The following is a 15,119-nucleotide window of genomic DNA, read 5'->3' as shown; positions in this document are numbered from 1 at the left end:
AAAGTTTACCCAGTGCCTCAGCCTAAAAACCTTATGAGCATGTGTGTGTTTGGATATAGATTATATATAGGATCAGCAAGCCTTGTTAAAATGACTTGACTGGAAATCTTTACTTGAACTAATGAATAATAAAACAGCCTGAAAACAGTTAGCAAAAGGGGAAATCCGGAACTGGTTGTGTGGTAAAGACAGCTGTTTACAGCCCATTTATGTTCTGCCTGTTGGCTATTAAGGAATGGATATTTTGCAACTTTGTCATTGGACTGACAAAAATCAGTAAACCACAGTCTTCCTACTGGCCGTATCTTATCGGCAGGATTGACTGTAAAAACAAAACCCACCACCAACAATAAAAACAACAGTAATAACATATTACCAATGCACAGCCATTACTCATCCAGGTGGACATCCAATGTATTGCTCAACTACCAGATGTCATCACACACATGCTCACTTCAAACAACACAAACACATGACAGTCAGGTGTCCTAAATGGCCCCCTACACCCTTCATTGGTCCTGGTCAGAGAACATCAGTATAAAGGGCATGGTATAACAGGTGAGGCGTGACATTGGTGTCTCCAGGATGTCATTAACTAAACCACACTCAGGCTGTTGCTAGACAAATCCCGGGACATTGTCTTAGATGTGTTCAGAAGGACGGAACCTTAAGAACTTATGAGGTAGAAATTCAACCAACGGAGCAGACATGAATACCTACTCTGCATCACGGAGATGCTTCCCTGTCCTAGGTAATAGATTTCTACATCTGACCGTTCGAAACCACCAAATTCCTGACTGCCGGCTTGTAATTGGCCGGTGTTGTTCTACTGCAGGGTAGTCAAATGTCTCCTTCCATGGGGGGCCCAGTGTCTGCTGATTTTGTGCTTTATTCCCTTTCAATTAAGACCTAGAAAACCAGGTGACGGGAGTCCCTAACCAATCCGTGACTTTAAGTGGGAAAGAGGAGCCAAATCCAGACAGACGTGGACCTCTGTAGAATAATGTTGACACCTGTGGTCTAGCCTGTTATGGAGCGCAGGGAGATTCTGTGGCCATAGGCTGAAGCCTGTCAAGGGGCCCTTCTGGGAGGCTGTGACTGGCTGAAGTGCCTCGTGTGTGGGCGCGTGCTTCAGGCGAGCCTGGAGATCACACAGCACAGCGGGGGAGTGGCGCAGATGTTAATATTTGATGTGAGATCGTTTTCATCTTGGCAAGCTCCCGTTTTGCCTTTCGGAGAGCGTTACTATTTGTGTGTGTGTGTGTCTGTCTGTGTGTCCGTGTGAATGTCTGTGTTTGTGTGAATGTGTGCACACGTTTTACTATACCTGTGGGGACCAAAAGTCTGGTAAAAATAACAATTGAGGTTGGGGGCGGAATTAGGATTAAGGGAAATTGGATTTTTAATAGGGAAAATGTCTGAGGTCCCCACAAGGACAGAAAAGCATAAATCTGTGTGTGTGTGTGTTTGTATGTGTAGAGACCAAATTCTCTTGCATTTTAAATCATACATACTATGTTTTTGCTACTTCATGTTTTTTCGGGGGAACTTTATCCTTTATTGTACAGAGGAAAGTGTGGGACAGTAAGAGGAGAGCCGTCCAGATTTCAACCCATCCTGCAGAGACATCCGAAACAGAAGCAGAGGCTAAGACCAACGAACCACCTTCGCCACTCAATTGGCTTTTTTACCTTTTTAACATTTTACTCTTACAATAAGTGCCAGGTGGTCTGTACTGACCAGAGACTTAGGACCCCTGTTTACCGTCCAATCTACACAGGGCAATGTCCACATCACTGCCCTGGGATCTGATATGTCGACCCGACTAGCCCTTACACCTCTCCCAGTAGCATCTGGTCTCCCATCCGGGCACTGACAGGACCAACCCTGCTTGGCTTCAGAGGCCAGCCAGGAGTGAGATGCAGGATGTGATGCTGTTGACGATGAAGGGGGATGACAGCGATGGCCAGTGTAATGTGTGTGAAATGGTCGGCGCAGTTAGCATTTCAATTAGTTACGGCCCTCACTCTGAGATCTGGAAGACATCGTTTCCTTTGCAGAGCAAGGGCCACGGCTTTGTGGGGCAAGGGTAACGACACTTTGTGGGTGACAATCGTCTTTGTGTTCAGAGGTTGACTGGATCGAGGGAAATGTTTTCACCAGACACCGATAGAGACAGAAAAGGTGAGATGCCTGAACTCAGTGTGTGAGGTACAGTATCACTGGACCACCACAGGCCCCTCTAACCCTCCCAGTCATATGTCAGAACTGTAGCTCTAGTGATGTCAGCGCTGATGACAGAGAAGTGTTTGAACTCCAACAAGGCAAACATTCAATTCAATACAGCTCCACCGATCTCCACAAGGATAACACAACCTTCAGGTAGAGACACACACGTCTCTAAACACGCAGACTCACCTTGAAAAACAACAATGCTAACACCGGTTAGCATTAGCTACAGTAAACAGCAAGAGAAGGCACATGTGGACCGAATCCATGTTGACAGAATCAAATGAAACAAGTGAAAACAAGCCAAACAGGATTTCCGGCATTTGTGACAACAGTCACAACGACAAACACAGTCTAGGAAAGATATCTTTATAAACTGTTTTCACAGGCAGAAAACAACAGCAATAAAAATGGCTTTACAGACCTAGCTCTTGTCCACTACCCCAGTTCCCTAAAGGGGAGAATGAGGGCACAATCCTGCCTTGAACAAGCTCAGGGGAGACGGTTCCCTGATCTAGCACTGCCCTTCATCAAAAACGTACAGCCACTGGGCCTATACACACAGCCTAAAGGTTCCTCCTGGTTGAGGACTTCGTGTTGTGCTAATGTGGAACACACAGGGTTCCAAACCTATCAACTACAAATAAGGAGTGTGGTCAGGCCATCACCAAAGCTGGACACAATTAGCATGTCACTGCACATACCAAAGAATGCAGGCTATTCTGGATGCAAAATGGGCCCGACCTGGTACTAAACCTTCTACTACATGGGTGTACTTAATAAATTGCCCACTGAGTGGGTTATACTAGAGTCTATGGTTTACATCTGTGGATAGGCACTCATTCTCAGTGGTCATGATATGGGGGGTTTACACAGCTCTTAATTTTTTTTTGTTGCCACATTCCATTAAACAGGTTGCACCTGCTCTGTATCAGGAAGACTAGGCTGAAGGACTAGGCTGATGGACTAGGCTGATGGACTAGGTTGATAGGCTGAAGGACTAGGTCGAAGGACTAGGTCGATGGATGAGACTGATGGATTGGGCTGAAGTTGTCAATGAATTGCATTGAAGGTTTTCAGTGTTTTTCTCATCCTTTTACAATGCCATCATTAAAACAACTGTAGGCAGTAGTTATAAAACAAATACAAATGTGCAAAACTAAAGGGTTATGATAAAATTCTAATATTAATATAATATACATAACATTTTCAAGACTGTTGACAAGGCATTCCAAGCTACTACCTCATGAAGCTGATTGAGAGACTTTTGACTGATACTGTAAACGTTAACGGAAATGTTAATGCATTTAAATGCCTCAATGTTTCTGTTGTGAAGAAGGAACTCACAAACTTTAATTTCTTAACAAGCATGACAGATGCATTCTTGTTCTGGTTGTTTCTGCATGTTAGCCAATTAGCCAATTTCTTGAGTAGTCCTTAGCTAAACTGAACGCTTACTGCAAAATCACAATATGCACAGAATCACATACCATCTAAGCCATATTCCCAACCTGACCCTAATTCTCCCAGCCTGCTGCTTACATTTTCCTAACCTGCTTGGACACTGTACACAGCCTAACAGACTTTTCACTGCCCTGTCACATATAATTACAATCCAACTGAGGTGTGTTTGTGTGGCTATCAGTTGTGTAAATTCAAAAATACTGAGAGATTTTAATAGAATACAGGAAATCGTCTGTCAAGTTTTGAAAATATGTTCTGACCCTTTAGTGTACTAAATGTTTCTTAAGGGTCTCTATATGAATGACTGTCTAGATCAGCATGAGGAACGTTTCTTAAGGGTCTCTATATGAATGACTGTCTAGATCAGCATGAGGAACGTTTCTTAAGGGTCTCTATATGAATGACTGTCTAGATCAGCATGAGGAACTTTTCTAAATTAAGGGTCTCTATATGAATGACTGTCTAGATCAGCATGAGGAACTTTTCTAAATTAAGGGTCTCTATATGAATGACTGTCTAGATCAGCCTGGGGAACGTTTCTTAAGGGTCACTATATGAATGACTGTATTCATGGTCGTCCTATACATGTATGAATGAGTTACTAGTTAAAGATGCCGAGAGGGGTCTGGTGTTTGCCTGGGGAGGCATCCTTGACCAGCATCCTTGACCGGCACCAGTGGATTAGATGGTTACTCGTAAATCAGTAAATCTGTATAACCCTTAAGTGTCTCGATTGATTGTCCAGACATTGTGTCTCCTCAGGAGTTGAGAAGGATAAGGTGGGGGGACAGCACACCCTTTGGGTAAATGATACACAAGACAGATGGGCAACAACTTACCACACCCCTTTTTGTATGTGATATATACTGTTATATTGAGTTAGAGACTCCTCGGACGATTATGTTTGTAAGTGGTTGATGCGTCCCTCTCATTTGCAAATGATTAATAAACTGTTAATTTGTGCCAAGAGTATTTCGTCTCGGTACTTCCTTCTTAAAGAGTTCTGATCGATATAATTACCATCACAATGACTTTATAGATCAGCCTGGGGAATGTTTCTTAAGGGTCACTATATGAATGACTGTAAAGATCAGCCTTGGGAACTTTTCTAAATTAAGGGTCTCTATATGAATGACTGTCTAGATCAGCCTGGGGAACGTTTTTTAAGGGTCTCTATATGAATGACTGTCTAGATCAGCATGGAGAATGTTCCTTAAGGGTCTCTATACGAATGTCTGTCTAGATTTAGGGTCCCTTCATTGAATGCTATAATGCTCAAATTTGTAGTCATCCTGGCCAACAAAACGAACGTACACACACACACACACACACACACACACACCCTCTCCCTCCTTCTCTCTCCACTTCTATCTCCCTCATCTTCTGTCTGTCAGCAGCAAATCCATTTAAAGCCTCTCAAAGCCTGATTGTGTAACATACAATACAGCCACAGCAAGCGATAATTAAACTCATCTCACGCAAACCTGACGGCCTTTAATAAAACCATCACACATCAAATTGACAACGAATGAAGCTAATAGTGTTTTAAACAAAGACCGCAGGTGAAACACAAATACAGAAGAATAGACAGAAGAGAAGCTGTTGACTCCTCGCCGTCCCTCTGGGATCTGGCACGACACTCCTGACCGGGTGTGGAGGGCAACCCCAACCACCCCTCCAGCCCTCCTCCTACAACTCCTTCCCTCCACTCCTCCACTCCTCCACTCCTCCTTTTTAAAGTTAGAAAGTCCATCCATCTTGCACACTCTTTACCTGACACTCACTCTCAATCTCTATCGCTCTCTCTCTCTCCCCCCCTTTATCTCAGCAGCACTTACATCCCTTAAAGCCAGATTCAGGCGCGTGTGTGTGTGTGTGATTCATCTGGTCCTTCTTGCTGGTGGGTATTGATTAGGGTATTCACAGGGTGTATTTTTGGGGAATTAAATGTCCCTTTGTCTCTCTTGTCCTTGTAAGAAGGGGCCTTCAGGCTGTGTGGGGTTTGGTCTGCTGAGACGCATGCAAACACACACAGAGTGTAGTTCTTTCAATCTCTCTGTCTGTTTCCCACAGTCTCTCTCTCTCTCCCTGTCTCTCTCCCTGTCTATCTTACCCCCCCTGTCTCACCGTCTCTCTCTCCCTGTCTCACTGTCTCTCTCCATCTCTCTCTTTCTATGCCCCCCCCCCCGACTTTCTTAATCTCCCTCCCTCTTTCTGTCTCTCTAAGACACGGTGTGTGTGTGTGTGTGTGGTCCAAGGAGGCCATGCAGTGACGTCTGTACGATCAGTCTGCCTAATAGCTGGTGCTGCACTACAGACACAGAGGTAATATTCACTCTGGCACAGGATCCACAGCCCTGCCCAGCGGACTTCCTGTACCGGCCCAGACTGTGGCTCCAGTCCAAATCTGTGCTGCTGTGACCCACTAGACAGTTCACTCCAAGATCCACACAAAATATGCACTTTACTGTAGAGGCCAGAAAGACCATGGCTGGTGTCCAAACAAGCACTGCAACACTAGATGGAATGTCAAAAGTTCAGCCCAGATCCCCATTATGTATGTAAGCAATAAGGCATGAGGAGGTGTGGTACTGGATTTGGCAAATATACAACAGGAAAGACCCATTCTTAGGCACAACACAGTGCAGAGCCCCAGGACACAGTATTTTATTTAAACCCACACTTGGTGACTCTTAAAGTTCATCACCAGATCAGTCGGAATAAACATCTAATTAATACCATACAACAACTAACAGAAATTGCCTAATTCATGAAGATCAGGTGTTTTCTGATCTTCTCCCATGTTGATGGATGACTAAGCATTTGTGTTGCCTCATATTTATACCCCAGTAAAACAGGAAGTTATTTATTTCTGCACTTAAGAATGCCTAATGAAGATAAACTTAAACATAAATGGGAAGATACTTACATTATATTAGATATGGTTCATATGAACTTCTAGCTGTTCCAAATATATATTTTTTATAAAGAAGTTAGCTATTTCTATGTTTTACTTTTGCAGCAATATTTTGGTAATGCTTGTGCATGTAAATTCATATAAGAGAGCAATTGTCAAAAATCTCTATATGAAGATTAATTACACATTTGATTAATGCAGTATCAAACTCAATGCAGTTTATTCCCAACAACAGCCCATTTAAAGCAGTGCAGTGAAACTGGCTTAGGCCCATGGTCTTCAAGTCCCATTTCACAAGTTTATTGAGTGGGAAAGAATTGTGTGTGTGTGTGCCTGTTTTAGCTACTGGGATGATGCCATGCCACCTCCTCTCTCCCCAGCGTCTGTGTGTGATAAGAAGCGACTTCAGCACATCAAGCTCTGCTAACAATTCGGGCAAACCCGAAAATATCCATCCACGGATGACACCAACAATAAAACGAACAATGACTCAACGTTTTTGGGTTTGCCATTAGGGTTGACCATCCAGAGATTCGACCTCTCTAAAATTAGACTTTGGGAATTACCCTTCCTCTGAGTAGAGGGCATTTACCTCACCAGTCTTAAGATGGTGTCTATGTGGGCAGGGTTTGGACAAATGCAGTGTACTTCATAGACAACAGGGTGGCATTCGGGACTAAATAAGTTGTTCCTAAAATTCAAATGTCAGGTCTCATGGGGGTGGGCTGGTATTCAAGTCTTTAGAAGGAGGGCCTAGGTCAACAGATGCATCGCAGATGGACCTACTAATTCAATTCTATCGACCAGTGAAATTGAATTTCTATCAATTGGTGCTTTTTACACATACATTCAGGTCAACTCCAGGCTTAAATCACCATGGTGGAAGAACAGACAGTGGAAAGGACAGACTCCCATCCTCAGAAGAACAGACAGTGTCAAGGACAGACTCCCATCCTCAGAAGAACAGACAGTGTCAAGGACAGACTCCCATCCTCAGAAGAACAGACAGTGTCAAGGACAGACTCCCATCCTCAGACAGTGTCAAGGACAGACTCCCATCCTCAGAAGAAGAATGGACAGTAAAAAGGACAGACTCCCATCCTCAGAAGAAGAATGGACAGTGTCAAGGACAGACTCCCATCCTCAGAAGAACAGACAGTGTCAAGGACAGACTCCCATCCTCAGAAGAACGGACAGCGGCAGCTGAATGGAGGAGATAGACTGAAGATGTTCTTCTGTTCACGGGACTCCTGGAAAGGTAAAACCTAAAAGACGCACACTGAATGTGACAATACAGTTCAGTAGTACGCAGGAAGCTGTGACAGTTCTAAGGGGTAACATCTCTACTCTGAATATTCAGGTGGTTCAATTCATGGATGAACAGCATCAGTCTTTTACCATGTTGTTCTCTCAATGCAGTGTTTAGAGACTGCACACGCACACACACACAAGCCAACACACACTCTTGCCCACGGACAGACGGGCACACCGACACACACACACACACACACACACACACAGAATCCCTATTGTGTCCTGTGTCAGCCTGTTGCTGCTGATAGGCAATGTGTGGTTTCTCCTTCAGGGTTAATCTGACGTGTCGCGGCATGGCGTTACCATGACGTTAGCGCTTAATCCCCACAAGACAAACCACCACTGTGTCCCTGGGAGGAAGTCGCAGTCAAGAACACGACCCTGGCCACTTCCTGCTCCCCCTCAGGGTTATCAGGACATAAAGACAGGCCATGCACACGCATAATATATATATATAAATGCCCACAGGGACACACGCAGTGCCAATGGCTCATTTTCATAATTTAGTATTAGAACATTATATCCCCTGCTGCACTGTTACAACATTTACAGCAGCTACAACCACTGACTGAACCTGATGAAAGCACAACCAAGAGACCGGCTTATAGAATGGCTGACTACGACACCATAGCAACATGACAAATTTGACAGTCGGTATTGAAAGTAAACAAAATTAGTTTTTAACAGAAAAATAATGCGGGATTTGATCATTTCTGATTAAAGCAAATACTCCCCAAATTCACCCCATTGGCTTGAGTAGGCAAGCAAGCAAGGGTGTTTATATAGCACAATTCATACATTGAAGCAATTCAATGTACTTTACAAAGAAAAATATATTAAAGTACAATAACATAAAAACAAAAACTCAAATGAAAACATCAAAACAAATTAAAACCTCATAATAAGAAAAAATAAGAAAACATATAAAGATTCAAAATGGGATAAAAACATAGGAACCTATATGGCTAAACAGTGTGGTTAAGTTTAAGTGCTCAGTCATAGGCACGTGAAAAGAGAAGTGTTTTTAACATGGATTTAAAAATGTATACGTTTGGGGCACGTCTAAGATCCAGTTGTTTACAGCATAAGTGCTAAACACAGCTTCTCCATGTTTAGTTTGGACTCTGGGCTCTACTAGCTGACTTGTGTTCATGGATCTAAGAGCCCTGCTTGGTTTATATTCTTCAAACATATCAGAAATGTATTCGGGGCCTAAACCATTCAGAGATTTATAAACTAAAAGCACCACTTTGAAATCTATTCTGTAACGGACTGGAAGCCAATGCAAAAATTTAAGAACCGGAGTGATGTGCTCTGTTCTCTTGTTCCTGGTTACCATTCTAGCAGCAGCATTCTGAATGAGCTGCAGTTGTTTTACTGTCTTTTTTGGGAGTCCAGTTAAGAGGCCATTACAGTAGTAAACCCTACTAGAAATATAAGCATGGATTAGCATCTCTTGGTCTTTTTGGGACACCAGGCTTTGATTCTGGCTATATTTTTTAGATGATAGAATGCTGTTTTTGTGACTGCTTTGATATGACTGTTAAGTGTAAGGTCTGAGTCTATCAGAACACCAAGATTACGCGCTTGTTCCCTGGTTTTAAGGGCCCGAGAATCCAGCTCTTTTTTAACACTTATTCTTTTATTTTTGTTGTCAAACACAATAATCTCAGGCGAGTGCTTTCCATGAGAGGCTCTGCATTAAACAGACACTGTATAACAAGATCCATGGTGCCATGTTAGTCTCAGGCCTGACAGTTACAGGACACAGTAGACGGTGAAGTCATAACACATGGCCCTGAGGACGGTTAGGCCTTTATCTGTGTCTCTGTAACTGACCGCCCTATTGATGTGACCAACAGACCACGCCCGGCTGTCGTGACTCACCTCTCCCCGCGACGGGAGAGGGTGACAGAGAGGGGGGGAGGGGGGGAGGGGGCAAAGATGAGTAGAAGATGGGGGGAGATGCAGAAGGGAAAAACAGAGGAGGGGGTGGACCCAGAGCGAGAAGAAAGGAAGGGGAACTGGAGGGAAGCACATTACTCACCAGCTCAACGGAGCCGTAGTGCTTTCGGCTGAAGTCTCCACGCCTGCAACCCAAGTCCTCAGAGGCAGAGCTGTAACACAGACGCACAGTGGTCAGTCTATCCCCTCTCTCTCCGCTCCCTCTCTCCACTCTCTCCCCTCTCTTGCTCCTCTCTCCCCTCCCTTTCCTCATTCTTCTCCGTCAGGACACTGGCTCACTCACATCTACAGGTGGCTGCCTGGCTTTAACTCTCATTTTCCTTCCATTTTTTTCTACTTTTTTACCTTTGACTTTCTTTTGCTCTCACGTTGTTTGCAGCCCTCTCTCTCCCAGGTGTCTTTGTTACATGGTCTACTTCCATCGATCATTATTTACGTTGCTGTTGCTCTGTCACTCTCCCTCCTTTTCTCTCTCTCCCTTCATCTCTTTCTCTCTGCCAGAGTGAGCTAGCCAACAGTGTCCGACCACAGTCCTGATTGAGATGAGATCCCTGATTGAATTAGGTCCACAGTGATAGATGGATTCTGCCCGGGGAAGCAGACTACTCACTGCTTTCTGCTCCCTCACTCAACCGCAAAACACAACCACAAAACACAACCACAAAACACAACCGCAAAACTAAACAACCACACGACACAATCACACAGGCAGGGTGGGTACAAACACATTTTTAACTGTATTTACTTTTTGTAACATGTACTTTTTAAAAAGAACTAATGCTTTTCAAGTTGCTCTATCTGGGCTGTACTTTAATTTAACTAACATTATTTTTACTCACTGCAGTTATATAAATGACAGGATAACCTTACAACACAGTACAGGAATCTATTCTGATAGCCGTTGGCTGATACCTGCTATGCCAGGACAGCCGTTCCCTGAGAAACAAAAACTGTCCTTCCACAGTATCGCGAACCAAGACATATTGAAACATATGATTGGTCAGGTTATGTAAGGCATCAAAAGTCTTGGATGTGCATTTGAAAAAAAAAAGTGTCCTCAACATTCAAGTGGAACAGATCAACCGCAGCTAAATAGAAAGACAGAGAATGTTCTTTCACTTGGAGTTCATAAAACGGTTGAGAGGCCAACACCATTTTCTTCGAGCCTTCAAGGAATTCGATTGTAGTTACTCTATCCCCAATGGAAAATGTTGCCTTTTGACAGCATGTACAGTACCAAAGTCTGTTAAATACATTTGGTGGTTGCCATTTAACACTAAATTATAAGGGACGTGATAATCACAAAGCAAAATACCTTACTGCAGGGAAGTTTGACAGGAAAATCTGTCAATATGAAAATAATTTTGCCAAACAGACTGAGAACCTCAACATGGGCAATCTCCTTCACATCTCTGGCCCAGCCAAGCCTGTCTAACCACAAACCATGAAACCACAGTTAACCAATAATCCAACATGAAGAAACTACAGAACCACATAAAGGCACCTCTCCACCTCAACCCCAAACCTACTATAAAAAAATCTAAAAAAAATCAAACCTGACCTCTAAGAAGATGCTTACACAAACCATTGTCTCTGAATCACATTCTTTTTCACATCGAGTTCCACATTTAGAAGCACTGCATGTGTTAGCAATCTACAAAGCTTTAAACCCATACGGGCAGAGCTAGAATAATGAGGTCCAGAATGAAGAAGACATTCAACAGAGATTCAATCCCGTGGTTATACCTAACACTATACTTCAGAAGGAAATAGAAAAATACACACATTGAGGATAAGAACAAAGCAGCAAAGCAAATATGTATGCAAATAAAGACCTAAAGCTAATGCGTGAGTGACTAAAGATTAAGAATTAACATCAAGAACTAATCGCTAACTTTAATAGTCTCCATAATTAAAAATAGTTGTCAACGAATGCCATTATCAATTAGTTTGGCCTTAAAAAACCATTGAAAGTTAGCAGAAACCGGGGAAAATAGCGAAGGACCCGAACATTCAAAGATGACAATTTTCTACAACATGCGAAAAGCTGAACGCGCATGGCGCAGCAACGAGACAGGGATAAATGGGCATCTAGCTCCCAGATCATAGTGGTACTGAACAAAAGAAAATTGTTATTAGTCCAAAAATAAATTGAGAAAATGTTCTGGGAAAATTTTAATACAAGCATTAATTCAAGGAATACAAGTCTGCCATATTTCTCTTCAGCAGGTTCACTAAGCCAGTGATTCTTAAATGTTTTACATTTGAACATATATCCACAAAGCTAAAAGCATTCCCTATGTTACTGATTGATCACGCCATGGGGACATCAGGTATAATTCTCTGCAGTTTTACTACTCCCTGTACTTCTTTGTTAGTCTATACTGTACATTATGCAGATTCAAGCACACTGCAATTCTGGTTGAATTCCTACACAATATTTCAATTGCATGTTTGTTTTTTTAAGAGAAGGGTTAGCTGCGCTTTGGCTAGACCACTGACCTGAAAGGCATATAAATTCACTGATAATATCATTTATCTGGGAAAACGTATATGGCACTCTGTCAAAGTGCTGTTACTGGTGATAGTGCTGTTACTGGTGATAGTGCTGTTACTGGTGATAGTGCTGTTACTGGTGATAGTGTTGTTACTGGTGATAGTGCTGTTACTGGTGATAGTGCTGTTACTGGTGATAGTGCTGTTACTGGTGATAGTGCTGTTACTGGTGATAGTGCTGTTACTGGTGATAGTGCTGTTACTGGTTATAGTGCTGTTACTGGTGATAGTGCTGTTACTGGTGATAGTGCTGTTACTGGTGATAGTGCTGTTACTGGTGATAGTACAATTGTTTCAGTGCAAGTGTTGGATGTTTTTAGTTTCAACAATTAAATGATAGTCTGATTCTGTTTATGGAGCTGGAAAGAACCCACGGAACCTGAATTCCTATGTCAACGCTCGTTCCAATACAATACGCACTAAACAAGACCTCATCTTTAGACCTCTGTAGCCATGGGGAGTATCTGTTGGAAAACGCAAGGTGACGTGTGTGACAACTGACAATTACCATGTTTAAACTACAAAACAATTCACCTTCATCTAAATAAAACAATCCTAAAATAAAATTTAGAGTAAAAACGGTCTTGGTCTCTCATGTGTGGCCTATCATTTCAGTTCCCTGCTGCTCCTCACTGAAAGGTCTGATTGCTGTGTTGACACCCTGGGCAGGCCAGCCTATTGTCTGCATTATTCTGTGTGTGTTTGTGTGTGTGGTAATGATAATTGAGTAAATGTTATGTGTGTGTGTGTGTGTGTGTGTGTGTGTGTGTGGAGGGGATATGACCGGATGGTGGAACAATGGTGATCCAACATGGTAGATGAGTTGATCGTCAGATATGAAGATAATGTGATGTTATGAGTATGCCTGGATTGATACGCCAGTGCCACCCCCTTCTGATTCCCTCCCCCATCTCTCCCACTTCTCTTTCTCTCACCCGTTCCCTTGTCTGTCTCCCTCTCCCTCTCTACCCCCCCCAACGGATGGATGGTGGAGATTCATTTAGAGTAGGGGTGAGGCGATGATGATGAGTGACCAAGCTTATGGGAAAAAATGAATTCAGTAAATGTGTTCTCTCCCTCTCTCTCCCTCTCTCTCTCTCTTCCCCTCTCTTTCTCATATCAGTCGATCTCTTTCACCCTCTCTCTCCACCCTGTCTTGTCTCTAACATCTTTTTTGCTCTCTCTTTCACTCCCCTTTTCGGATTCTTGTTTTATAGAAAAGGCCGGGGTCCTCCACCAAAGAAAAGAGCCTCTAAGTCCCTCTGTAAGTAACTAATCAAATTAGCTGTCTTATTTCTCTTTCTTCTCCCTTTGTCCACTCATTCTTGTCCTTCACCTCTCCTCTCAGAAAAGAGGGATGGTGGAAAGGACAGAGCATGGGTGTGTGATAAAAAAATGAAGTCTGCCCTATTGCCCCTCAAAATGAAATTGCAGTCTTTTCTTGTTAAGTTAATCGCTCCTTCCCTCTGTCTTTCTATCCCTTGTTCCCTCTATTCCTTCATCTCTGGCGATTCTGTAAATAGCTAGTACTGAATTAAAGGGTATACTATGGAGGATACAGGTATGAGTTGTGTGTGAGTGTACATGAATCAGTTTGTGTGTTTTTGTGATCGTCAGTAGTTACATCTTTACTTGGGACACAGTCAGCAATTTTATGGTTGTTATTTATGGGTTGTACCAATAATTAGCTACATGTTACTTTTGGCAGATCAGAATCCCATAAAACAGGCCCTAAAATGACACAACAAATAGTAAAATGAATATACTAGTAGTCTAAAGTAGTCTATTTCTGTTGATGAACCTATTACAATAATGAAGAACATCCCAGAACTGGAATTCTGATGTTGCAGTCATGGAGACCATCCACAGCCTGGTCACACACACCCATAGGTATGGGACCTCAGAGTGAGAGTTCAAAGGTTATCTAGACTGCCTAACAAGGAAGGAATAGAAAGTGTACTCTGATCAGATGATCATCTATCTGAAATGTCTTTCCAGATGAAAATGTCTTTCCCACTATGACAATAAGTGTCTCTCATTTTAACAGGGGGATCATGTGATGAATTGCACCTTTGAAGATCAAGGACAAACAACTAGACAGGTGAATCAACAAAAAACTGTAGATTTTGACCATCATATTAACATTCAAAAGTTGGTGGTCACTTAGAAACTTCCTTGTTTTTGAAAGAAAAGCAACATTGCTGGAAACAACAGATTTTAAAGGAGTACCTACATAGGCGTACAGAGGCCCATTATCAGTAACTGTCACTCCTGTGTTCTGAAGGCACGTTGTGTTTGCTAATCTAAATTTATCATTTCAGAATGCCAATTGATCATTAGAAAACCCTTTTGCAATAATGTTTACCCAGCTGAAAACTGCTGTGCTGATTAAAAAAGCAATAAAACTGCCCTACTTTAGACTAGATGTGTATCTGGAGCCTCAGCAATTGTGGGTTTGAGAAGTGGCTTAAAATGGCTAGAAACAAAGAACTTTCTTGTAAAACTTTTCAGTCTATTCTTGTTCTGAGAAATGAAGGCTATTCCAATGTGAGAAATTGCCAAGAAACTTAAGATCTCGTACAACGCAGTGTACTACTCCCTTCATGGGACAGGGCAAACTGTCTCTAACCAGAATAGAAAGAGGACTGGGAGGCTCCTCACAAGTCCTCAACTG

At 42.7% G+C, this 15,119-nt stretch overlaps 1 protein-coding gene across 7 annotated transcripts in view; it reads right to left on the bottom strand.

The window, feature by feature from the left end:
• garnl3 (GTPase activating Rap/RanGAP domain like 3) overlaps positions 1-15,119 on the bottom strand; it is a 94,372-nt gene that overhangs the window by 38,201 nt on the left and 41,052 nt on the right. For all 7 annotated transcript variants that reach the window (XM_029125072.2, XM_029125076.2, XM_029125074.2 and 4 more), the window contains exon 2: positions 9,972-10,041. In XM_029125072.2, coding sequence (XP_028980905.1) covers positions 9,972-10,041 — 70 coding nt within the window. The remainder of the gene's footprint in view (positions 1-9,971; positions 10,042-15,119) is intronic.

The sequence above is a fragment of the Esox lucius genome, chromosome 14, assembly GCF_011004845.1.
Source record: "Esox lucius isolate fEsoLuc1 chromosome 14, fEsoLuc1.pri, whole genome shotgun sequence".
NCBI classification, from domain to species: domain Eukaryota; kingdom Metazoa; phylum Chordata; class Actinopteri; order Esociformes; family Esocidae; genus Esox; species Esox lucius.
The sequence above is the reverse complement of the archived record's forward strand: the minus strand, read 5'-3'. Positions and strand labels throughout refer to the sequence as shown.